Below are 25424 nucleotides of genomic sequence, written 5' to 3'. Positions count from 1 at the left end.
CCTCTCACAGGTCTGAGCTTTTCTTTCATAACTCTTCCTGCAGTAATTAGTATGGTCCATCCATATTCATAAATACTCACTAGAAGAATGAATGAATAACCTTTGGGTTCCTGGGAAGCAATGCAGCGGAGTGGGTAAGAGAACAGTCTTTGGAATACGAAAGATTTGGATTCGAGTTGTGGCCTTACCATTCGTTAGCCTCTCTGAACCTCATTTCCTTATTTGTAAAATAAAGACAATAGTACCTACCGTGTAGGGTTGCTGGAAGAACTCAGGGAGGTGATACACATGAGCAAAGTACACGGTTCAGCGCTTGTCACAGAGGAAATGCTCCACCATTGGGAACTGCTGTCCTTAATGTTATCACTATGGGGCTGACATCCTTTATTTGCCCAGGTGTCAAAAGAACATACCTGGCCGCTTGTTTCTGCATCCCATTTGCCATTGTGACCGTTCTCTGAGCATCTTCCCGAACCATCTCCAGGAGCTTCTGCAGATCTGATGGGAACACAAGAGGTCATGTCTGCAGGGTGCTCATGAGACAGGACTGCGCAGGTCACGGCCCAGCCCCCAGGCCGATATCGCCTCTGCTTTGGCGTATTGGGGAGCCGGAGAAGGATTTGACCGGGGTCTAGAAGTCTGCAGGTTGTAAACGTGACTCCTCTGCTTCCAACCAGTGACTGGCCATCTCCTTTGGGACAACAGCTAAATTCCTCCCCATGGCCTGTGAGGCCTTGAGGGTCTTGGCTGTTCTTTCTGTTTCCTGTTTCATCTCATTCCTCCTGGCTGCAGCCCCCCTCCACCCCGCCCTTAAACACTCTTCTGTAGCCTGAGATAACTGTTTCCAATTCCAAGAAGAAATCAACTTGTCCGGGAAAACCCTCTCTGATCCCAAAGACCTGAAGTTCCAAACTGGTGATCCACAGGCTGACTCTAGCGCGTAAACCTGTTTGATTTGATTTGATGTAGATGCTCAAACTTTTCAAAACTGGAAGTTTTCACATTACAAATCTGGGCCTCCAGTTTCCCTGGAAAAGACGCTGAGGTGGGGCTCATCCCGTGCTAATGGGGCCCTTTAGACCTTCCAGTGCATTCTCCAGCTCCCCATGGCTCCCCCCCCACTCCTCACTGCATTAGTTGACTTGTATATTCATACTTCACATTGTTGCTTTTTACACAATGTAGAGATATTTCTTTGTGCCTGACTATTATGGGTTGACTTGTGTCCTCCCAAAAGATAATGTTCAAGTCCTAATCCTCAGTACCTCAGAATGTGAATTATTCATATTCTTATTTAGAAATAGGGTGGCTACAGGTATAACTAAGATGAGGTCATACTGGAGTAGGATGGGCCCTCAATCCAACATGACTGGTGTCCTTGTAATAAAGGGAGAGAGACACAAAGGGAGAAGATGGCCATGCGATGACAGAGGCAGAGACTGGACTGCTGATGTGTCTACAAGCCAAAATGCCAAGGCTTACCAACAACTACCAGAAGCTAGAAAAGGCAAGGAAGGGTTCTCTCATACAGATTTCAGAAGAAGCATAGCCCTGCCGACACCTTGATTTGGAGTCTAACCTCTAGCACTGTGAGACAATAAATTCCTATTGTTTTAAGCCAGGAAATGTACTTTGTTAAGGCAGCCCTGGGAATCTAATACATGGACACTCTTAAAAGTTGGAAAATAATATATATTTGGAGTAAGCTAGGTGCTTCAAGATAAGTAGGAGAGTGGAAGTCCTAAGTGTTTTGTACAAATACAGACGGGCAAGCAGTTGGCACCATGCTTGTCATACAGGCGTCTCTGTCAATATTTGCTAAATAAATAAGTAAACGACTAAGGAGAAAAAAAGTAGGAAGGGTTTGGGAGACTATGAGCTAGATTTGGAAGATCAATGAAGGAAGACAATGCCAACATGGACACTTTTCACTCTTTAGTAGGCGCCTGTAGTCAGCTCAAGGTCAAGTCTCAAAAGCCATACCTGGAAGGGTGAAGCCAGTGCTTCCCAGGGCCATTTGTGTCCAGCCTTGTTTGTGAACGCAGTCACTGGGTGCTAGGGAAAGGGTGCTCCCCTCAGTGACCTGGGAGCCATCTAGGCTGTGATAAACATCAACATTTAGCCATTTTCCACTCCACCTTCCTCATTCTCAAGTACTGATGGTTTATCTTCCTAGTAACTGGTGGGCATGATTCCATTTGACCTGGATCTGATCTTCATTTTTGTCTTGTCATGCCCACCCTCCCTACTGCCACGCATCCCAGAATCCTTGGGGTGTGTCCAGAAGCGTATTAATGAGGGAGCTCTGGATGCTTCCTCCACTTTCTTCCCTTTTCTTGGGGACCCAGCAGCACCATCTGACCACTCCCCCACTCCCGCCCCTACCCGGAAGCAAACCAGCCTAGTGGGTGGACACCAGCAAATGAGCCCAGTGACCTGGCACATTGGGCAGCTCTCCTAGAGAATCCCCTGTAAGGCTCCATATGCCATTTAATGCACCAAAGGTTTTTTTCTGCTTGCCAATAATGCCTCTGGGCAGGAACGGTGCCCACCAACATCAAGCTCCACCCATCACATAGCTGAGGTTGGATATGTATGAACTAGCACAAAGCCTTGGGACTGTGAGGCCCATGTCTACCCACCAAGGCTCATATCTACCCACCAAGGCCCATGTCTACTCTCCAAGGAAGGAGAGACTTGTTTGGAAAAGGTGCAGGTGCCAAAAAATAGAGTTTCCCTGAGGAAGACAGTCTTGTGATGGATGTCCACACTCAGAGGAACCTGCTTAGTTCTCAGTCCCCAGGGCTACGGGGATGCCATTACCCAATGCTCAGAGATAACAGCATCCTCTGTTTCAGATGCCAAATCACACCCCTAAAGAAAAAATTCTAACTCCCTTCCTCCATTGCCCATCCCCGGCCTGTCTAAGAATCCCCCTCGAGAGCAACTATACCCATTTCTTCCTCTCTGTTGGGGGAAAAGAGAGGAAGTCCTTTTGTTGTATGGGGTTGTTTTGGTGGCGGGAGGGGGGGCATAGGACAGTAGAAGGCATAGGACCCCTCTTTTTGAGTTACTATTTAAGTGAGTTTCTCCTCTAACAGTTCCAAGACTGGAAGATTCAAGACTGGCAGAAGGAATGGTCTGGGCTTTGGCTCCTCTGGAATCCCCTGGCCATTGACTTGGGAAGGGACCATTCCACAGAGAGGCCACGGCCTGCTGTCCCCAGTGATTTGTGTCCACAAAGACTTCATTATGCAGCCAGCCCTGGAAATTAAACCTTGGTCAGATGGTGTGTCTCTTAGAATAGGATTCATGAATTCAGAATCAATTTGAGGAGGTTTTAGAAGGCAATGAAAGTCTGGGAAATTAATCTACTTTTGTTAAGGCTCTGACAAATGCAATGGAGGTTAAGGTATAAATAGAGGAAAAGGGTGAGGAGGCTGAGGGAGAAGGACTTTCTCTCCTGGATGTTGGTCTCTGGTGGGAATGCATCTCCCAGCCATTGCTGTGCACCTGCCGTGTGCCAGGTAGAAGGTGAGTAAGACATTGTTCCACGCCTGAAGGGAGCTCACACTCCTTTCTCCTTTCTTTAGTAACAGAAATGTATGTATGCATATGTACTTTTGTGTCTGTGTGTGTGAGGGAAGCATTTATTAGCCCAATTTCCCAACATCCTTTGTAGCTAGGTGTGCCCCTGTGACTAAATTCTGGGCCATGAGATTTTAGGAGAAATACTGTATGAAGCTCCTGAGAAGACTGCTTAAACTCAGCTGGGAGTGAGCACTTCTCTACTTCACCTACTTCCTTCTGCTTCCCTCGTAGGATGTGACTCTGATGACTGGCATTCCAGCAGCCATTTTGGACCATGAAGTGATCCGTGGTGGAGAAGAAAGACAGAGGAAGTAGGATCCCTGATGATCTTCTGGAACCACCCTATCTCTAATCTGTAAGAAAAATTAATTTTTATCTTTTTTAAGCTACTATTTTTCAGGTCTCTGTATCTAGCCAAAAGAAGTTCCTACCTGATACAGTGAGATGTAGTTGTAAATTAAAATTAAGTACTTAATACAAGCAAATACAAAATACTAAGAGAATTGAGAGAAGGAGAGTCAGGGAAAACTTTACAGGGGAGGGAATATTTGAGCTGGGTCTTAAAGGTTGAATAGGAGTCCATTAGACTGAAGGGTTGGAGGTGAAAGGGCACCACAGGCAGAGGAGGGCATGAAAGATGGTGCATTGTTTAGGAGGAGAGAGTTTTTTGGTGAGGCTGGAGCAGCTGGTATAAGGTGTGACACGGCAAGAGCTGAGCCCACTATAGGCAGCCTGGGACAAGATCAGACGCAGTGTCTTAGAGGCAATGGGGGGGTCACTGAAAGATATTAAGCTGGGAAGCACTACGTTAAGTTTTTAATTTAGAAAGTTCCTTCTGGTTCAACATGGAGAAGAATCTGTAGGCAAGGGAGGGTAAGACAAGAAGCAGGGAGGTTAATTAGGAGGCTGCTACTGTCATCTAGATGAGAGGTGATGAAAACTGGACCAGGGCTCCCAAACCTAGGTGCCTACAGGGAGCAGATACCACAGGCGAGTGACAAGAGCCAGTGTAAGAAAAATCAGGCTGCTCTCTTGGTCTTTCATTTCCCACTTTTTCTAGAGACTTGGGTAAAGCATAGAAATTAAGTGTGACATGAGAGCCAGACTGCCTGGTTTCAAACCCTGGCTTCGTCACTTATTGAATGTGTGACTTTGGGCACATAATTTAACCTCTCTGTGCCCCAATTTCCTCATCTGCAAAACAGGCATAAAAAGTTGTTGTGAGAATTAAATGAATATGTATACATGTGTATATTCACACACACACACACACACACACACACACACTCACATATACAGTGCCTGACACATAAAAGTCCTCTTAGGGTTAGTTATTGTATCATCATCATCATCATTCTAAGACAAACAAGAGGGCAAAGGAGACGATAAATGGGCGTGCACTTGGCCAACTGGGAGCAATGTAATGATTGGGAGTAACAGGGAGCGGTGGGGACTGTGGAAAACTAGAGAGCACATGCCCCACCTAAGAAGGGCAGCTCCAGTTGACTGCTGTCATGCAGGGTTGCAGGCCCACTGTTGCCACAAAAGAATAACTTTTTTAAAATCAGAATTTTGATGTCCAATCTCTCAATCTTAAAAAGTCACTCCTACTTTTTTTTTTTTTAAACAAAGCCTTGTGTGGTAAACAAAACACAGTCTGCAGGAACCAGCCCATGTGCCCCAGTTTTCTATCTCTAAACTAAGACAAAAACAATAGGAATGAAGAGGGTAGGGTTCAAAAGAGCTTTGGGAGATGGCACTGATTGGAGCAGGCAACTGGTTAGACCGGGAGTAGGAGTAGGGTGGCCGTTAGGCCGTCTGTGGTGCCTGGAGAGAGGGCACTATTCTCCCCTCCCCTCATTGCCAAGTCTCTTCCCCCTCTGGTCCCTCCTTCCTTCAGCTCTCAGGTTGCCACTGGGAGAACCATACGTGAACTCTGGGACTGAGGCACTTCTTGAAGCTGGGGACTCTTCTCTGCTTGTCTTACTTGAGAGCAAGGTTTTCAGAGTTAAGAGACACAGTGCGGACGCAACATTAATAACCACACACAGACCTTTGAAAAGAAAACCAGGTCTTGTTACCCCTACACTTGCAACCTTCCAGAGCCTTCCTCTTGCACTTGGAATAACTCTGAAGTCCTTACCTTGCTCTACAAAGGCCACGCATGCTCTCACCCCTGCATCCCTCCCCAGCTTCGTGTCTTCAGAAACTCAAATGTCAGAGCTGAGAGAGGCTTTCCTTGACCACCCTGTCTAACCTAGCTCCATTCCCACCAATAGTCTCTCTCTAGCCTGAGTCTTGTTTTATTATCTTCCGATCATGTATTATCTGCAATTGGCCTGCTATTTATGGCTTTCTTGTTTATGTCTGCTTTTTCCTTGTAAAATATAAGCTTGGGGAGGGCAGGTACTGTCATCCTCAGTTCCAGGAACACAGTAGCTGCTCAATAAATACATTTTGAATGAAAGAAGGTTCAAGAAATCCAGAAGACTCATACATCTGATGATGGTTTATCTCAGTTCCTCTCCATCTGCGATAATACTTCTGTTCAGCAAACAGCTTTTCAGGGCTTAGAACTTTTCTTGGTCTCCTGTTAACAAGGGGGATGGTGGAAAATTTTCTCATTGGCCATCATTACTATGAGTTCTGACCACTTACTGAACTTTTGCACTTTTGCCCATTTCTGGCTTTGATAATCGGGGCCCTAATCAGGCTTTCTGGTTTACCTTGACCTTTTTTTCAACCTCCTTGTATCTGTACTAAACCGGGTCCAGCTTTGGTTGCTATGGGCATTCTAGATTGTGTGAAAGAACACTGGCTGAGCAGGCAGGCCTCAGCTTAGGTGGCACTGAGGGGACAAAGCATGTGGGGATATGGCAGAGAAGGTGTTTCATGCACCAGAGTCAATAGTTCTGCAGTGAGCCTGCCTCTTTCATGCCCCTTTCTCTTTCTTCCTTCTGCCTTCTCCATCTTTCTGCATAAATCCTTTCTTTTCCTGTCTCCTTTTACTATACAAACTCAAGCCAGAAAGTCCTGAAAATGAATTTTTTACACGACTTATGGAATCCAGTCACAATTCTATCCGGTGGAGGTCCACAGGCTCCCCCTAAAAGACTGTGCAAAAACATGTATGTGTGTGTGCTTGAATTTTTTTCCTAAAGAGAGGCCCATAGTTTTCAACAGATTTTCTAAAGAACCTGTGTCCTCAAAATTGTGAACCATTGAAAAGGCTTGTTTCAGAGTGGGGGTCACAGAGTGATACAACTTCCGTATATAAAATAGCCAGAAAAGTCAAATTTCCAGAGACAGAAAGTAGATTTGTGGTGGGAAAGGAGAGGGACTGCCAATGGACATGAGGTTTTCTTTGGGGTTGATTGAAATGTTCTAAAATTAGATGGTGCTGTTGGTTATACAACTCTATAAATTTACAAAAAAATCACTGACTCATACACTTAAAACAAGTGAATTTTATGGTATGCAAATTATACCTCAATAAAGCTGTTAAAAAAAGTAGGCACCGAATTTCAAAAACATAGTATGAAAAAATGTAAAATATCTTATCAATACTTTTTTATATGATTACATGTCAAAATGACAATATTTTATAAATTGGGCTAAGGAAAATATACTATTAAAATTTTTAAAAAGAGCAATTGATGACCGTGGGCTGTCTCCCAAGTAGAAATGGTTCAGAGTAACCCAAGTTAGAGTATATTTCTGATCTCCACTGAGGGAAAGCAAAGGGGTCCATGGAAATTGAACAGGGCTAGGGGACCCGTGTGTCTCCTTTACCTGAGTGGGGTGAAGGCGGAGCACGAGGGGCTCTTGATATCTGGCTTCAAGGCAGAGTCAGGGCAGATTGGTCAGATCTAAGGTAGGACTTACTGACATGGAGCGGTTCTTCTTCAGGCTTCACCGAAGACGATTCATTGTCCTCAACGTCCTTGCTGCCTGTTGCCTGGGTGATCACACTCTGGGGCTCATCTGAGCCCGGGTTCACGGAGACCATGCTGCTCTGGGGGGATGACCCTCCACTTGTCCGAGACAGACTGAGGGTGGAGCCTCGCCGGCTTGGTTTGCGGCTGGTGACGCGTGCTACAGGAACCTTGAATTTCTTGGTCTGAAGGAAAGAGAAAACAAAGAGGGATTTTAGAAAGGAAGGAAGGAAGGGAAGAACGGAGGAAAAGAGGAAGGGAAGAAGGAAAGTAGGAAAGAAGAAAAGCGAAAACCTGGCTCTGAATGTGAATTCTTTTTGGCTCTTTCCAAACACCATGAGACATATCCTGGGTCTGGAAAGACCTTCTGTCACAAACCAAGATAATTTATACATGTGTTTATTGGAAGCGAGTTTGATGGGACTTATTCTACTCAGTGAGTGCAATGGTTGCCCAAGTAGTCACCACAGGAAGCCAAACATGTATTCCAATGATGTTGCCATGGACGACAACGGTTTTTTACTTTTCTTTTGTAATAATCATCACAGTTGATTTTTAAACTGGGGGAGGATGGGTCTAATTTCTTTAGCTGCATCTTGGTTTCGACCCCCAATTCTATGTATCAACCTCTTGCTCACCAAATGACACCTGGGGCTCAAAGAATAAAGATTTATGTTCACTGGGGTTTTCTGAAGAATACAAGATGGAGAAAATTCTAGGCTTGACATTCAGATGGTGGAGGTGAGGGATGCAGAATTGTCTGATGAGGGGGCACTCTTGGGGGGAGGGGGGAGGAGCCATGATGGAGGTGGGTGGGAAGACCTAGATGATAAGTCCTAGGGGGTAAAAGGGGGTAGGTAGGGAAAGTCCTGCGAGAAGAATGGGGATTTTGGGAAGGAAAGAGTCAGAGTGGACAGGTTACAGGAATGTGTGTGTCTGTGTGTGTGTGTGTGTGTGTGTGTGCGTGCATGCACGCATGATTGGTGTCACTTCAGAATGTACTGTGTGGGCTTATGTCTTCATTTAATTCATGATTCATGTCTTAGGCTTCCTAACTTGCCCTAACTTGCTCAGCTGCTCCAGGATAAGAGCTCAGTGAGGGTCTGGGCTACAGTTCACACTCCATTAAAACAGAAACAATTTCATTTGAGAACATTTGAAATGAAAGCCCTTGGAGGGCAGTCCAAAGTCTTCTTTGGATGAAACTCATAGTGTGTGATACCTGAGGGAAGAAGATAAGGAGAAGAGGCAGCATTGAAGACCACACAACATTTAATAAATATCTAACAGGGTGGAGAGAATTGTTTTCAGCAGGACTCACCTCAGGGAGTCCACTGTGTGTGATCAGAAGTAATGTTTTGATTGGCCACCTCATGGGGCCCTGACTGTAGGTGGAACCTCCCTGCTCCGGAAGAGCGGAGGGATTTCTTGCTTGCACAGGGCAAGGGAAGGGTGGGGGAAGAGAGACGGAAGAAGGTTGTGGGGCTTAAGATGTGATATCTTCCTGGGAGCGCCACCTCCCCCAACGTATTCAGTGAAACTCTACACAAGTGATGGAACGCTTCGGAATGTGATAGCCTGGGGAACTGGAGTTCAAACTGGGTTTAACCGGATCTCCAAGGGAGCATGGGAGTTACAAAATGACTGTGATAAAGAAAAAGCAAATGCCAAAAGCTGGCATGTTCTTCCGTTTGATAAATTAGGGGCTTGATGCAATGTCCCCTTTGCCCTGGCATCGCAACTGGACAAGAGCTTGCCAGACTGACAGCCCCTCTGCTCCCTGCCCCCACAGGGAGAGAGAACATCAGCGCTCAGGGATAATACCTGTAGAAGGCAACTCTTCCTGTCTCACCTGGCACGACATGAATTCTTGACTCTGGAAACCCCACTCTTTACATCAATGTCATTTTTGAAGGCTGGACAGATTGTGTCACCAGGGCAGCCTGGAGTCTTGCAATGAGCACCAGACTCGGAGCCAGGGGACCTCAAGGGGGCCCTGAACAAGTCACTCTCCCCTGCTTCCGTCCCCTCGTCTATACAACAGAGAGGACGGGCTGGGATGATCTCAGAAGAGCTTTCCATACCCAGAGTTGTGTGTGCATCTTCCTTGCATTAGGATTTCATCTTGTGCTCCTAAAGTTACCATTAATTAAAATTCAATTAACAGTCACAGACAGGAAATCCAGAGTGAAGGGCTGACACTTCTCATTAATTGAGAGTGGCAGAAAAATAAAATGTGGGGGGAAGATGTGACAGGCAGTTTCAGCATCCTGCTTGCCCTTTATTGAACTGACTCTCCCTGAATTGACTTAAATCCCCAAATGCTTCTTCTCTATGTTTTGTATTTCACTCAGGAGTGGTATTAACTGGCTGCCGTGTTGCACCTCAGGAGGGACTGCTTTTTGGCAACAAAGGAAAAGATTTCCCTCAATGATTCCTTACACTTTCTTAGAAGCAGGGGTTTCAAACTGGTGGCCCATGGGGAGACACGTTCAGCTGCCCAGAGTTCTACAGATTGGGGATATCTTTATATAAGAACTGAGGTTACTGGTCTCTCTTGAAAATGATAAGCCCTGGGTCCCATTTTCACATGGTGAGATGAGTAGAACTAAGCAGAGGTCCTTCCCTTTAGCTGTGCAGGAGAATTCCTGTTTGCCACAGACCTCACCACTCCCTACTGTATTACCCAGCCTGATTTTTTCATTTATGCCATTTGTCCGGCTCTTAATGATCACTGCCTTGGCACTGACAAGCTCCACACATACAGAAGACTATCAGTTGCTGTGGAAGTTGACTGGAGCCTCTCTTTCAAAGTCCTTAATTTACAGGTGAAGAAACTGAGGTCAGGAGAGAGGAAAGGACTTCTCCAACGCCATGCAGTGAACAGAGTCACAGTGGCTAAACTAGGTCTCCTGATTGCTAATTTAGTGCTCCCTCATCCTCGGAATGGACCACACTACAGCCCAGAGTTTGATCTACAAACTCGCCCCGGGGGGAATTCAATTCAGTGAGAGTTCAAGTGCAGTGATTCACTCTTCCCTCCTCCAACTGTAGTTGTGAATATTCCTGAAGGACATTTTTTTAAAGGTTTGTGGCTCCTGCTGCTTTTTCTGTGCATCTCTGGAGACAGATACACACGATATCTCCATAGCAACTTTCTGTGATAAAAACAAAGGCTCTCCTTCTCAGATTTAGAAGTGCCCTGATGAAACAGCAAGAAAACGGTGAAACTTCATGAGGGGCAATGATAATCATACCAGGGAGAACATGCTTTTGAAGAGCTCAGTGTTTTAATAAACAGGGTTTAGTAAACAGATCCAGGATTAACTCTTGGCTCTGCCACTGCCCAGCTGTGTGGCCTCATGCAAATCACTTAACCTCTTTGAGCCCTAACTTTCTGCACTCCTACCTGGAAATAAGAATAGTGCCCCCATGGGGTTATTACGAGGACAGGACTGGCTAATACACCTAAAGAGCTTCCTTAGCACAGAACCTGGCCCACTATAATGCTGTTAAAGATTGGCTTCTAAAAATTATATAACCACAATAATGCTCAGCATTTTCACATTTTCAAAGTGAGATTGCATACTGTTTCCTGGGGTTCTTTACTAATGTTAAGAAGTGAGCAGAAACCAGCATTATATCCATTTTGTGGGTTGGAGCACAGGTTCAGCAAAAATCTCATTGTGTGTTCTCTCAACTGCCTTTAGCTGTCTACTCTTGCCGTTATTATTATTGTGGTGCTTGTTTGTTAAGCGGATGAGTTTGGGGGTTTTGGGGGTTAGGAATAGTTTTGAGTGAAAAGACTAGACCACTTGATTTTCTCTTAACAATAAACACACGTTCTAGTTTGTAGAAAACCCTGTCTGTTCAATCACTCACTTCTTATTTTCTGACTGAGTTTAAAAAAAAGAGAGAGCGTGAGAAAGAGAAATGATTGTTATTGATTAAATATAGAGTGAGTGAATCCATTTCCTTCCAGTGACATCTTATTAGGCAGCTCCTCGGCCACCCCTTCCCTCCTGCGTGGGGTGGTGTCCAGCCAAATGACATTTCTTCTACAATCCCCAGATAAGCATTTTAATTAAAATTTATAAAAACCATCCAACAGCATGAGGTTCTGACTTCCCTTCACTCAAGAGAACCAACTAGAAAAAAAAATCCCATCAGAGAGAAGACTGGCAAAAATGCCTCCCACCCAAGTTGGGGCTGGTAGCCAGACAGTAGAGTCACGTGCTGACGGTTACCTTCGGGGCTGTGACGAAGTGCTCCCACCTCTGTCCCATGGACTTGTCCTTATTGATTTTTTTTATTGTGCTCTTGCTTCCACCTGGGTCCCTGAGTGAGAAACAGCTTAATGAGTTTTCCGTTTCTAGAGCCTCAGTTTATTACAAGTACTTTTAAGAAATGCAATAAATGGATGATGGATGGTGGCTGTTCCCTGCTGTGATTTTTCCCCCTCCTATACTCGGGAAGCAGTGGAAGGGACAGTTCTCCACAGCCGGGTCTCACGAGTGGGAATCGAGGTTAGGAGAGACCACCGCTTACTGGGTAGGGACTGAGGGAGGTAGAGTGTATTTGTACACATTCCGCATCTGTTTGCATTTTGGACTTGGGTCCTCTCGTAGACTCCAGGGCAGGTCTACGGTTCCTCTTGGGGGTGAATTGAAAAGCATGTTCATTTCCGAATCTCTGCCTGCTCTGGTGCCTAAGGGTCCCACCATCAGGGCCACTTCTGAGTAACGCACAGAGAGAATTACTAACTTTGCTTGGGCGGGGGGAGCTTATAGGGTGCGTTGCACAACGAAAATCACTAGTTTGGAGTTTGAGTGAAAATTCTATACAATTCTACATGCAAGACGCTTCTGTGCATTCTCGCTGAATCATCTCAACAAAACCTTGTGATGCAGTCATTTATCATCCCATTTTACAGATGAGAAAACAAACTCGGGGTCTTAAGTCACTCATCCAGGTGCATATTCACAATGAATCTAATGACCCTCACTTGCATGGGTCCCGCCAGGGCCCTGTACCTAATTTTGTATTTTAACTTTGTATTCTTTTTCTTAAAGCGCCCCTCTCCCCAATTAAATAAATTTCAGGTCGCGTGAAACCTGGATCTTCCCTCATGGGTTGGAACTTTCTGGGTATGAGACTGAAGCCCCAGCAAGTTTGGATGGTGACATACCTATAACCCTTGATCTGAAACCTGTGGGACCGGATGTGTTGCCAAATTCAGAATCTTGGCATTTTGGAATGGAAATACGCTGCACGTATATCATATGTTAACATAATCCTTCCAGTGGCGTCTCGGCAGCATCTTATAATCAAACACATTAATATTTCTGCAGTGATATATATGAATATTTACACTAGGTGGGATAAAGACCATAAATAGCTTCAAGTTTTGCCACCAAATCAGTTTGGTTCGTGTCAGATTTTGCTGTCAAATTGAGTTATGGAAAAACTGTGTTTTCAGAGCCTTTTGGATTTTGGACCTGTGGCTATGGGGTGGTGGATCCCTGTTGATAAGCAAGCTCTCTCAGCAACCTCTACCTATCTATGTATTGACTGATTGATCTATTGACCTCTCCATCCATCCACCCATCCATCCATCCATTTCTTTCTTTATCTCCTTTTTCTCTGCAGAAAGGATTTTAGATGGCTGGGAGCGTTTAGATCATTTGGCTGGCTGTCACCCAGCACAGAGGAGGGACTTGAGGGAATGAGATGGCCAGACCAGTTTGATGTGGGGAGGCACCAACAGGAGTCTAGACTTAGCAGGGGCTGCCAAGTGCTGGTGGTAGGGGGAGACGCTCAGACAGGAGGCAAAGGCGATCAAGATAAAGCTCGATTCTTATGGCATGGGGGTCTGGGCCGCAGAACCAAAGGTTTTTACCAGCTCAGACAGGGAGGGGGATGTGTGTGCTCTTTATTGGCAGAGCCCTTGCTGGGCATCTACCAGCTCACAGCCGCAAACTGAGAAATGCACACAGACAACAAGGTGAAAGTCAGGCTGGGGAGGGTGGGGTGAGAATGTGCCTCCAAGCTTTTTGTAAGACTTTATGTTTGATTACACAATAAAAAGCCCTCTGACTAATTAACAGTGAAGCTCATGTAATGTTGGTTCTGCCTGCCTCTCCCCAGAGTAATCAAATTAGGGAATATTTAAAATCCAGTTGGAGGAAGGAGCATCAATACTTCAGTCCTATAAACAACATTTAAACTAGCGGCACTTTTGAAGTCTGATTTAAGGCTCAGCAACTGGAAGCTTTAGTGTTTCCGCTTTGGAGCGTTTCTTTCAAGACCACAGGGCTTTTCTCGCTTTTCCCCTTTGCTAACGCAGCTCCTGCTGTGCCTCCAGGCTTCTTCTTGATGTTCAAAAGCAACCCCTCTTCCCCTTTTAAAATTAAATCTGGTATGGCCAAGCTTTCAAAATCTTAAATATTCAGACCCAATCGGGAAGATGGAGGTTTCTCGTTCACGCAGACTTCCAAGACGACCCAAAATCTATTGTGACTTCAGGCAGCAGGTTAAATGAGCTAAAAATGCAGCAAGCTTCCCAGGGATCTTAAAAAGCCCTGAGCATCGTTCTTGCAAAGCCACTGATAAAGAAAGGGCCTGGTTGGACAGAATCCGTCTCTCTGATGTTTCACTTTCAGTAGCAAATAAACCAAAAAGGAGGATCAGTAAGGGGAGAAAAGGAAATAACCCAAGCGTTGTCATCCACAGTGGGCTGACTACACATAACTACACAAGCGAGCTGATGTTCCTGCCCACGACCTGGAGGGACAGTCAGTGCCCTTCACCCACCAGAGTCCCAGGTCTTCTCGGCTTCTTAAAGTCGGGTGGAGCTCTGTGACTTGCTTTGTTCAAAAATACTTGAGCGAAAGTGACACGTGGCCTGTAGGGCGATGCTTTAAGGGCCAGTGCTCAAGTCAGATGCCCTTTCCTGCTGCGGTGACGGGGAAGCTTGTGATGAGGTGGAGCTCCTATCAGCCTGGGTCCTGGGGTGACTATGGTGAGCGGAGTCCCGTGCGGCAGACATGTAAAGGGTGAGCGAGAAATGCAACTTGTGTTGCGCTAAGCTGCTGAGATTGGGGGGTTATTCATCACGGCAGCTTAATTTACCTTACCTAATCAGTGCCTCTGATTTACTGCCTGTGTGACCTCAGGCCAGTCTCTCTGAGCATCAGAACCAGGAAAAGGGGTGTACCTGGGTGGTTAACAGTGGGTTGAAGAATCGGGTGGACCAGCTGTTTGAGTCCTCCGCCTGCCCTGCTGCTTCCTAGATGTGAGATTGTGTGTAATATTTACCCTCTCGGAGCCTCAGTGTCCTCATCTATCAAATGGGGGAATATTAGCTAAGTCAGAGGATGATTAGAGTGAAGATGCAATGAAATGGGGCTCGTTAGGAGCTTTCCAGGGTGCCTTGTATACAGAACTGAATACAGCTGAACTATGAAGAACACACGCTTTTTTCAATAGAAACCTTAATGTGGCTTGGAGGAGGGGCTGATGGTGGGGAAGGAGGCACTAGGGCACATCCGTGGGGGAGAAGTGGCTGTGATTTTGAGACCACATTTTCCCTCTGCTGAAGCTTTCTGGGGGATCCTATTTGCCAGAAATCAAGGGAAGAAGTCGTTGAGCACCGCTGCATCTCTTTTAACTGTACCGCCAAGCACATTTTGTTCCTAGCAGCCACTTGAAGACAACTATCCACAGCGGCAATCAGAGTAATTTTCTCAAATACTTCACTCTTTCTGAATCCGCATTTGCTTCTCAGGGTGGAAAGCCTGCTGGCTGGTTTAGGATGTGTTCACGTGTCCACAACAAGATGGGAGAACGGAGGTCACTGCTGATTTTGCAGCAGGGAGGGAACAGAGATCAAAGCTCCCAGGATCTCCCAGGCCAGGGTGCCCGTCCCAACTCCTGAGTGATAGGTGCTCTGATCATCCTGCCACGTTTTCCCACTCCTGTAGAGATGTCCACTTGAGAACAGGAGTGGAGGAATGATGCAATTAGGTCAGTGCAGGTAAAATCAGAGACTTCACTCAAACGTCACCTTCTCTGTCTTTCCCTGACGACCCAACTTAAAAGTCACCCCCCCCAACCCTGTCAGTATCACATGACCCTGTCAATTTCTTCATGACGCTTAATGCTATCTCAAGGAATCTTGATTATTATATGTTTATTATCTGTTGCTCCCCTCCACATCCCTTGGAATAGAAGCTCCAGAAAGCAGGAATGTTGTCTGTTTTATTTTCATGGGTGAATCCCCAGTAGTGCCCAAAAAAAGTGGGTTGAAGGAAAATGAGACTTTCTGGGGTCGGGGTCGGGGGAAGCATTGCTACTAATGTGTTGTTCAGAATGATGCCGCATTTTTTTCACTAGAGTGACATCTGGCAAAGACTTAAAGATTTTGGGGGAATTGGTTAAGTATGTTGATAAACTCCACAGTCATGAAAAGAGGTTTTGACATGGAGAGATGTTCCCGTATATTAAGTTAAATAACAAAAATTTAGTTGCAAAACAATAAATGTAGAACGGCCTTTTTTAAAAGGAAATTATATATTTATATATCATATGATCTTGGTAAGTTGGGGTCCCCTTTGTAGCCTGGCAAATATTACTTTTTAATGAGTTTTTTTTTTTTTTCTTGACACCAGATTGTTCCCTAAATTAATTGAAGATTTGGGGGCCTTGGCTAGAAAGAGAGGAAACAGTCATTTAGTGGTTAAGTGCACATGCTTTGCATCTGGGCTACCTGGGTTCAAGTCCTGACTTTTACTAGCTGCGTAACTTGGAGCAAGTTACTTAAATTTCTCTTTGCCTCAGTTTCCTCATTTGTAAGTCAGAATGAGGCTCAAATAAGGTCATGTATCCAGAGCAGTGCTTGACAAAGAAAGCACTCAAATGCCAGCTATTTTCCTTATAACACAGTAGTTGGATTTAGGTGACTGCGTCATATTTGAAATGTTTTATATATAGAAAGGCATCTATATTTTTCTAAAGCAGGTGTGGGTTCTTTGTGCCTGAGAAGCCCAGCCTTTGAGTGTCTGGACTCTCTTAATGAAAATCAGGATTTTCCACTTGGACTCTCCAATTAAGAGGGGGTCCAGGAGTTCCCTGGTGGCCTAGTGGTCACTGCCGTAGCCCAGGTTCAATCCCTGGTCGGGGAAATGAGATCCTGCAAGCCAAAATAAAAGGGTGGGTCCAATGGTGTCTCTCTGGGACAGCCCGAGGCAGTAAGACAAACCTGACTGCCCCAGCTGAGAGCACATGATTACCTGACTATGGAGGCTCAAGGCTGTTGGAATAGCTCCTCCCCTCTGCCTGGAAGGTAAATCAGTAACTCTTCACTTCCCTCTTAGGCCCGGGGTCTGCCCTGTTCTTCCCCACTGGGTGGGGGTGAGTGCGATTGGGAAGAGGTGGCACTAAGGCTTGAAGTGCTTGCTTACACGGGGTCTTGTCTGTTTCTCTGTAAAGATACATTCGTTTCTAGTCAGTCCTTGGAAAGCGAGTCTCTAATAAGAATAAAACCAGTACAAGTTCACAACCCCTGAACCAACTCCAAAATCCAAAGGGTCTTGACAACCAAAAAAAAAATTAATAACCTATTTGGCAGCAAAACATGACCTGAACTGATGGGAGGGTACTGATGACCTTTATTTACCTTGAGTATCCACTTAGTATAAATATTCATTCAGTTTTTTTTCTGCAGAAATATGTTTGATGATAGGGTGCTGCCTCAGTTCCCTCTGGGAGTATGATGTTCTACATGGTATATGTCCCATGTTTCTTTTCTAAAATGTCAAAAAAGAAAAAAAAAATCAGAATTCTGAAACGCAGCTGGTCCCAAAGGTTTCAATAAAAATCTGTGGGCCTTGATATATGAAACAAGCCTTACTTTGCCTAAACAGAAGCTTACATCGCTCAGAGAAGGGTAATTAGTACATTCATTATTGAAGGCTCAGTTTCTGCTCTGTGTGGACCTGATCATCTTGTCAACTGAAATAAACTCTCCTGCTAGCGGAATTAATGAGGATGCTGGGAAATGATAATGTGTTTCAACTGCCACATGATGAAATTGGGAAGGCCTTTTTTTTCCTTTTTTTTTTTTCTAAATAAAGCAGAGACTCAGGTACAACTAAGAATGCAATGCTAGTAAAGTTAGTAAAGTTTTGCTGCCTGTAGAAAGCCCACTTTGAGGTGTTGAATCACCCCACTTTCTTACTATAAAATCCATAAGGGGGCAGGATTGGACCTACAGCCATCATAATGTCTAACAGAAACGAAACCTCTGGGATCTACAGGTCCTGGAGAATGGATGTTTCCTTTTGGAAAATGCATGGTGGGTATCAGGACTCAAGGTTTATGTTTCGAGCACTTTAATAACAGAAGATGCTTGCTGCTTGATGGTGGAAACTCAGAAAAGCACAGTCAGGGGAACTGAAGATTTGGTATTTTCCTCTTGGGGTCATTCCCTGGATTGCCCATCTTTGCAACCAGATTTTGGTTGAACTCATGTAGCCTTCCCCCCTCCCGCCCCCATCTCGTTGCATCTTTGTCCATTCGCTCAGTGAACATGGATCTCAGCTGTTGGTAAAATTCTGCTCAGAGGTTTATTTCTTCCCTAGCCCTAAGTCTCAATGGTATTGACAGTCATAGCCCTAACTGCTCTTTAAAATCGGGATTTTGATCTTGAATAGCTATCATTTAGTGAGCACTCACTGTCTTCTCAGACATAAGGCTAAATGTTCTATGTACTCTATCTTGCTTAATCCTTACAAGAACTCTTCTGAAACAGGAACCCATTTGACAGATGAAGAAACCAAGACCCAGAGATGTTAAGTGACTTTGCCCAAGGTTACACAGCCATTAAGTGGCAGAGCCTGGACTCATCCATGTCCTTCTGATGTCAAAGTCCTTGACCTTAAACACGCTACTCCCTCTGGGCTTTAAAAAATGTGTTTGAAGATTTGGGGAAATTCACATTATGGCCTAAGTGTGAAACATCATAAATAGGGATTAAGCATTAAAGAGAAGACACCCTTCTCTTTTCTTACTAACTAAAAAAAAAAAATCTTTCTGGCACTTTCTAGGGAACATAACACTCGCCCTGCCCCCATCATTCCTAATTTTTTTTAAATCAATCCCAAACAATGGTGTGCTAGAGTCAGCTCATACTGCATCACAAGAACTACATTTGTGCATCTCTTCCCAACTCCAAGTTAGTAACATCCTGGTGGTAAGCCTGAAATCAGCCACGGTGGGAGTATTTATACCATGGAAATCGGCATGGCTGCAAATCGTGGTTTTTCCCTCTCTGGAGAACTGGTTATTAAACATTTACCAGCATACCGCTGACCCCAAACTAAAATCACCATCAGGAGCAAAGGGTTCACTAAAAAAAAACAAACCCCCACAAATACTCTGACTTCCTGCGGGAGTCATTCCTGGACTGTATTTTTCCATCAGGTCTGGCTGAGGTTCTGTTTGGTTCAGGTTCTGCTTCTACAGAGCTGGACATCCTCGGATCCCGGATAGGATGCTGTCCTGACAAGTCACAGGAGAACCTCCACTTGACGCAATGTGACCACTGTCTTTTTTTTTTTTTTTTTTTTTTGGATAACAATTTTGGGTCACCTTATGGGCATATTTCTAAAACCAATCAAAGGAAATAAAGATGGTCCTTTTTGTCTTCTCCATCCAATTTCTGTATTACGTTCTTTCCTCAGTTTGGGAGAGTGGTGCCCAAATGTCAGAGGCAAGATGTCGCCGCTGGTAGCTCACTCAAGGGAGATACAATGCTTTTAGAGGTCCACTGGTTCAGGAGCCTTTCTCTTAGAATCTAGGTTATCAACTGTGAAAAAAATTAGATGTTGCCCTGACCCATAAATTCTATTTCTCAGAACCTAGCCAACAGAAATATTTTCAACCCGGCACAAAAGATATGTGCAAGGATGTTCCATGCAGTACTATTTGAAACGGCGAAAACTGGGGAACAACCCTAGTGTCCATCAGTAGAGAAATGGCTATCTAAATTATGGTCTGTCCAGACCACAGAATACTCAAATATGAAAAGAATATGGAAAAAATGTTAAAAGAATGTGGAAGCTTTGTCTGTACCAGGTTGGTAAACAAATGTTTGCTGGGCCAGGAAGATTCAATGGGACACAGGGCGGACTCACTCAGCACACCCAGCCCGTGTTCTTTGCAGGCATCTCTGGTGATAGCTCTATGCTGGGAAGAGGCCCTCTGTCTAAATCCTGTTAGGCAGTTAGGGGGAAGGTCAAAGTTTCTTCCTGAGTCTTTTGGGCCTTTATTGTTTTTAGCTCAAAGTAATCCACATGCCAAAGAGACATTTTGGGGTGGCAAATTCTGCTCCTCTACAACCATGATGGAAAGATGTCCATAAGACACTGTAAAAGGGGGAAAATCACATACAGAACAATATGCAGAGCATGATCCCATTTCTGTTAAAAAAAAAGTGTAGGGCTTCCCTGGTGGCGCAGCGGTTGAGAATCTGCCTGCCAATGCAGGGGACACGGGTTCGAGCCTTGGTCTGGGAAGATCCCACATGCCGCGGAGCAACTGGGCCCGTGAGCCACAACTACTGAGCCTGCGCGTCTGGAGCCTGTGCTCCACAACAAGAGAGGCCGCGATAGTGAGAGGCCCGTACACCGCGATGAAGAGTGGCCCCCGCTTGCCACAACTAGAGAAAGCCCTCGCACAGAAACAAAGACCCAACACAGCCAAAAATAAATAATAAAAAATAATAAAAATTTAAAAAAAAAAGTGTATATCTGTGTGTGTGTGTGTGTGTGTGTGTGTGTGTGTGTGCAGCATTAGAAAGGAGGAGGAAGGAGGAAGGACATACCTCAGACTTTAAAAGGATTTCCTCTAGGGAGGGGAATGGATTTGGGGTTGGGGGAGATAAAGGCTTTCACACCTTATATGCTTCTGAATTTTTTGGAAATTTTTAATAGAAATAGATTGTATTCATTTATTACTTGAGCAGTTTTGTTTTACACAAAAATAATGTGTGGGAAATGTTTTAAAGCTGTGGTTTTCAAACAAATTCTGTATGCCACAAAGATATTTTGGAAGTAACAAGGGTGCCTTGGTTGGGGTGGAAGTGAGTTGCTCTCCCAGGTACCCCCAACCTCCTGCTTCATGTAGAAGGTCCATTTTGAAAAATTTTAACATTATTGGGGTTTCTATTATTAAAAAATGATTTCTGCTGCTTAAATAAAATAAAGGTTATAAACCACTGCATCAAGGGGAACTGCAGTTTTAAATTCATCCCAACCAAAAACATGAAATCAGTTGGAGTTACTGATCTATCAATAGATGCATGACTTACATTTCTGGTTACATTTGAGGTTAGTTTATTTAGGCTCTGGTGCAAGAGATGAATCAAGGTGGGGCGGAATTGGGGGGAGGTGGAGTTTTGGGGGAGGGGGCTAAATGAAATGCCCTGGAGTGGGAAGGAAAAGGGGTTAATTAAGATTCAGGATTTTGGAAGTGAAGGAAGATTGAATTTACCTGGGAGCCAGGGCTGAGCGAGCGGTTGACGTCAGTGTATTGGGGTGGAGGTGGGGATGTTAGCACTGTGGGAAGGGCAGCTATTTTATTTAACCCAGTATTGGATTTTCACAGAGCAAGTCAGTGTTATTTACATTTTTCTTTTGGTTACATTCTTGCAGACAACAGGACTCTCCTTAAAGAAACAATGCCTTTACACGCCTACCTGTTCCTTGTTCTGCCTTGTATGTGCAATGCAGTTCCTGCAATAGTGGCCTCAAGGCTTTTGAGGAGCCCTCCCCTCTGGTCGGGACACATCTAACACTTTTCTTGGCTTAGACAACAGGTTCTAGAACTTAAACCTGAGCAAACTCAGCTGCTCCTGGGACCTGAACACATATTATTCCCTTGGGTCCAAGTGGAGAAACAGTCACCATTAAAAAAAAAACAAACAAAAACAGGGGCGGAGTCAAGATGCCGTACTAGGAGGACACTGGAATTCACGTCTCCTCACAACTAGGGCACCTACCAGGCACTGGTGGGGAATCACAGACACCTAAGGGGACGGGAGGAACCCCCAGGGGCTGGGTAGGACGTGAGGCCTGGGGGGAGTGAAGGGGTAGGAGAAATGGAGGCAGGACAGGACTGGTGCCCCTGAGGGGTGGCTGGGGGAGGGGAAGGGATCCCTCGCCCCAAGGGGGAAATTGGGGGACCACTGGGAGGGCAGAGGATCAAAAGGGAGGGTGGCCAGGTTCCCCCTGCCCACTTGGGCCCCCAGGAACCTGCTGAGATCCCGGGCCTGATCCTCTGCCCACGGAGGTGCCCTCCAGCCACACGGGTCCTGAGGGAGTGGGAGGGAGGGAAGGGGGAGCAAAAGTAAAGGCCAGACCTCTGGGACCAGCACCCCTGAGGAGCGGCTAGGGGAAGGGAGGAGTTCCTACACCCAGCAGGACCCACCCAAGGTTAGGGGTCTAGCAACGGGGGAGACCCTAGGGGAGACGGTGGGGGAGGGACGCGAAGGAACGGAAGGGAATGGGGCCAGCGCTTTCCCTGTCCGCTTAGGCACCAGGGAGCCTGCTGGGCTCCGGGTCCTAATCCTCTGCCCTCGGGGCCTCCCTCCTGCCCAAGCCCCGCCCCACACCCCCACCCAGGGCCCACCCCTACACTGGGGGACCCCCCTCCAAAGCCCTGGGCCTAAACCTCACCCACACACCCTCCCACAGGGCCCTACCTCCAAACTCCGAACTCCACTCTCCAGAGGCCCTCCTTTCCACGTGCAGCCTCTCCCCTTGCGCAGGTCCTAAGCAGAGGCCCTGCCCCATGCTTGACCGTCGCCCCGCCTAGGCCCCGCCCCATGCCCAAAGTCACCCGCCCACCCGCCTAGGTCCCGCCCCACCCTAAACCCCACCCCTGCCTAAGTTCCACCCCCGCCTAAACGCTACCCCTATAGGTAAGGCTTTTTTTTTTTTCCCTCTCTTTTAAACTTTTTTTTTTTTCAATTATTAATTTATTTATTTATGGCTGTGTTGGGTCTTCGTTTCTGTGCGAGGGCTTTCTCCAGTTGTGGCAAGTGGGGCCCACTCCTCATCGCGGTGCGCGGGCCTCTCACTATCACGGCCTCTCTTGTTGCGGAGCACAGGCTCCAGACGCGCAGGCTCAGTAATTGTGGCTCACGGGCCCAGCTGCTCTGCGGCATGTGGGATCTTCCCAGACCAGCGCTTGAACCCGTGTCCCCTGCATTGGCAGGCAGACTCTCAACCACTGCGCCACCAGGGAAGCCCTTTCCTCTCTTTTAGATTGGGGTTCTGTTTTACCTTGTTGATTCATTGTTGTTGATTCTTTTATATTTTTATTTTTCCTAATAAAGCTTTTATTTTTCTGATTTTATTTTATTCTTTATACTTTGTTATTGTTCTCTCCTTTTGGCTTGTCCCCCCCACCCCACCTTTATTTTCTTTTCTCTGTTGTGGTTTTATTTTACCTTGTTGCAGTTGTTTCAATTATAGTTTTATTTTTCCTAATATATTTTTTATCTTTCTAATTTTATTTTGTTTTTTATTCTTTGATATTGTACTGCTCCTTTTTTTTTCTTTTTTCTTTCTTTCTTCCTTTTTTTTTTAACTGCACCACAAAACTTGCAGGATCAGGCTGGAGGTCGGCCCTGAGCTCCTGTGGTGGGAGCTCTGAGTCCAAACCACTGGACTAACAGGTAACCTCAGACCCCAGGGAATATCAATCGTAGTGAGGCCTCCCACAGGTCCTCCTCTCAGCACCAAGACCCAGCTCTATCCAACTGCCTGCAAACTCCAGTGCTGGATGTCTCAGACCAAACAACCAGTAAGACAGGAATACAGCACCACCCATCAAAAAAAAAAAAAAAAATGAAACGACAAAACAATATGTTACAGACAAAGGAGCAAGGTAAAAACCTACAAGACCAAATAAATGAAGATGAAATAGACAACCTACCTGAAAAAGAATTCAGAGTAATGATAGTAAAGATGATCCAAAATCTCAGACACAGAATGGAGAGAATACAAGAAACATTTAACAAGGATCTAGAAGAACTAAAGAGCAAACAAACAGTGATGAACAACACAATTACTGAAATTAAAAATATTCTAGAAGGAATCAATAACAGAATAACTGAGGCAGAAGAACAGATAAGTGAGCTGGAAGATAAAATGGTGGAAATAACTGCCAGGGAGCAGAATAAAGAAAAAAGAATGAAAGGAATTGAGGACAGTCTCAGAGACCTCTGGGACAACATTAAACGCACCAACATTTGAAATTATAGGGATCCCAGAAGAAGAAGAGAAAAAGAAAAGGTCTGAGAAAATATTTGATGAGATTAGAGTCAAAAACTTCCCTAATATGGGAAGGAAATAGTCAATCAAGTCCAGGAAGCACAGAGAGTACCATACAGGATAAACCCAAAGAGAAACACACTGAGACACATATTAATCAAACTATCAAAAATTAAATACAAAGAAAAAATATTAAAAGCAGCAAGGGAAAAGCAACAAATAACATACAAGGGAATCCCCATAAAGTTAACAGCTGATCTTTCAGCAGAAACTCTGCAAGTCAAAAGGGAGTGACAGGACATATTTAAGTAATGAAAGGGAAAAACCTACAACCAAGATTACTCTACTCAGCAAGGATCTCATTCAGATTCGATGGAGAAATTAAAACTTTTATAGATAAGCAAAAGTTAAGAGAATTCAGCACGACCAAACCAGCTTTACAACAGATTCTAAAGGAACATCTCTAGGCAGGAAACACAAGAGAAGGAAAAGGCCTACAAAAACAAACCTAAAACAATTAAGAAAATGGTAATAGTAACATACATATTGATAATTACCTTAAATGTAAATGGATTAAATGCTCCAACCAAAAGACACAGCCTTGCTGAATGCATACAAAAACAAAACCTGTACATATGCTGTCTACAAAAGACCCACTTCAGACCTAGGGACACATACAGACTGAAAGTGAGGGGATGGAAAAAGATATTCCATGCAAATGGAAATCAAAAGAAAGCTGGAGTAGCAATTCTCATATCAGACAAAGTAGACTTTAAAATAAAGACTATTACAAGAGACAAAGAAGGACACTACATAATGATCAAGGGATCAATCCAAGAAGAAGATATAACAATTGTAAATATTTATGCACCCAACAGATGAGCACCTCAATACATAAGGCAAATGCTAACAGCCATAAAAGGGGAAATCGACAGTAACACAATCATAGTAGGGGACTTTAACACCCCACTTTCACCAATGGACAGATCATCCAAAATGAAAATAAATAAGGAAACACAAGCTTTGAATGACACATTAAGCAAGATGGACTTAATTGATATTTACAGGACAGTTCATCCAAAAACAACAGAATACACTTTCTTCTCAAGTGCTCATGGACCATTCTCCAGGATAGACCATATCTTGGGTCACAAATTAAGCCTTGGTAAATTTAAGAAAATTGAAATTGTATCAAGTATCTTTTCCGACCACAACGCTATGAGACTAGGTATCAATTACAGGAAAAAAACTGTAAAAAATACAAACACATGGAGGCTGCACACTATGCTACTAAGTAACCAAGAGATCACTGAAGAAATCAAAGAGGAAATCAAAAAATACCTAGAAACAAATGACAATGAAAACACGACAACCCAAAACCTATGGGATGCAGCAAAAGCAGTTCTAAGAGGGAAGTTTATAGCAATACAATCCTACCTCAAGAAACAAGAAACATCTCAAATAAAAAACCTAACCTTACACCTAAAGCAATTAGAGAAAGAAGAACCAAAAAAACCCAAAGTTAGCGGAAGGAAAGAAATCATAAAGATCAGATCAGAAA

The 25424-nt window shown here is 44.8% G+C and overlaps 1 protein-coding gene across 1 annotated transcript in view; it reads right to left on the bottom strand.

Moving 5' to 3' along the window:
- The window catches only part of CCDC60 (coiled-coil domain containing 60), a 168035-nt gene that overhangs the window by 15628 nt on the left and 126983 nt on the right, over positions 1–25424 (bottom strand). The window contains exons 6-8 of the mRNA XM_061170050.1: positions 11774–11864; positions 7477–7711; positions 414–498 (exon numbers count right to left, since the gene is read on the bottom strand). Coding sequence (XP_061026033.1) covers positions 414–498; positions 7477–7711; positions 11774–11864 — 411 coding nt within the window. The remainder of the gene's footprint in view (positions 1–413; positions 499–7476; positions 7712–11773; positions 11865–25424) is intronic.

This window comes from Eubalaena glacialis, chromosome 15 (genome assembly GCF_028564815.1).
Source record: "Eubalaena glacialis isolate mEubGla1 chromosome 15, mEubGla1.1.hap2.+ XY, whole genome shotgun sequence".
Lineage (NCBI taxonomy): Eukaryota > Metazoa > Chordata > Mammalia > Artiodactyla > Balaenidae > Eubalaena > Eubalaena glacialis.
This window is presented reverse-complemented; position numbering and strand designations above follow the sequence as displayed.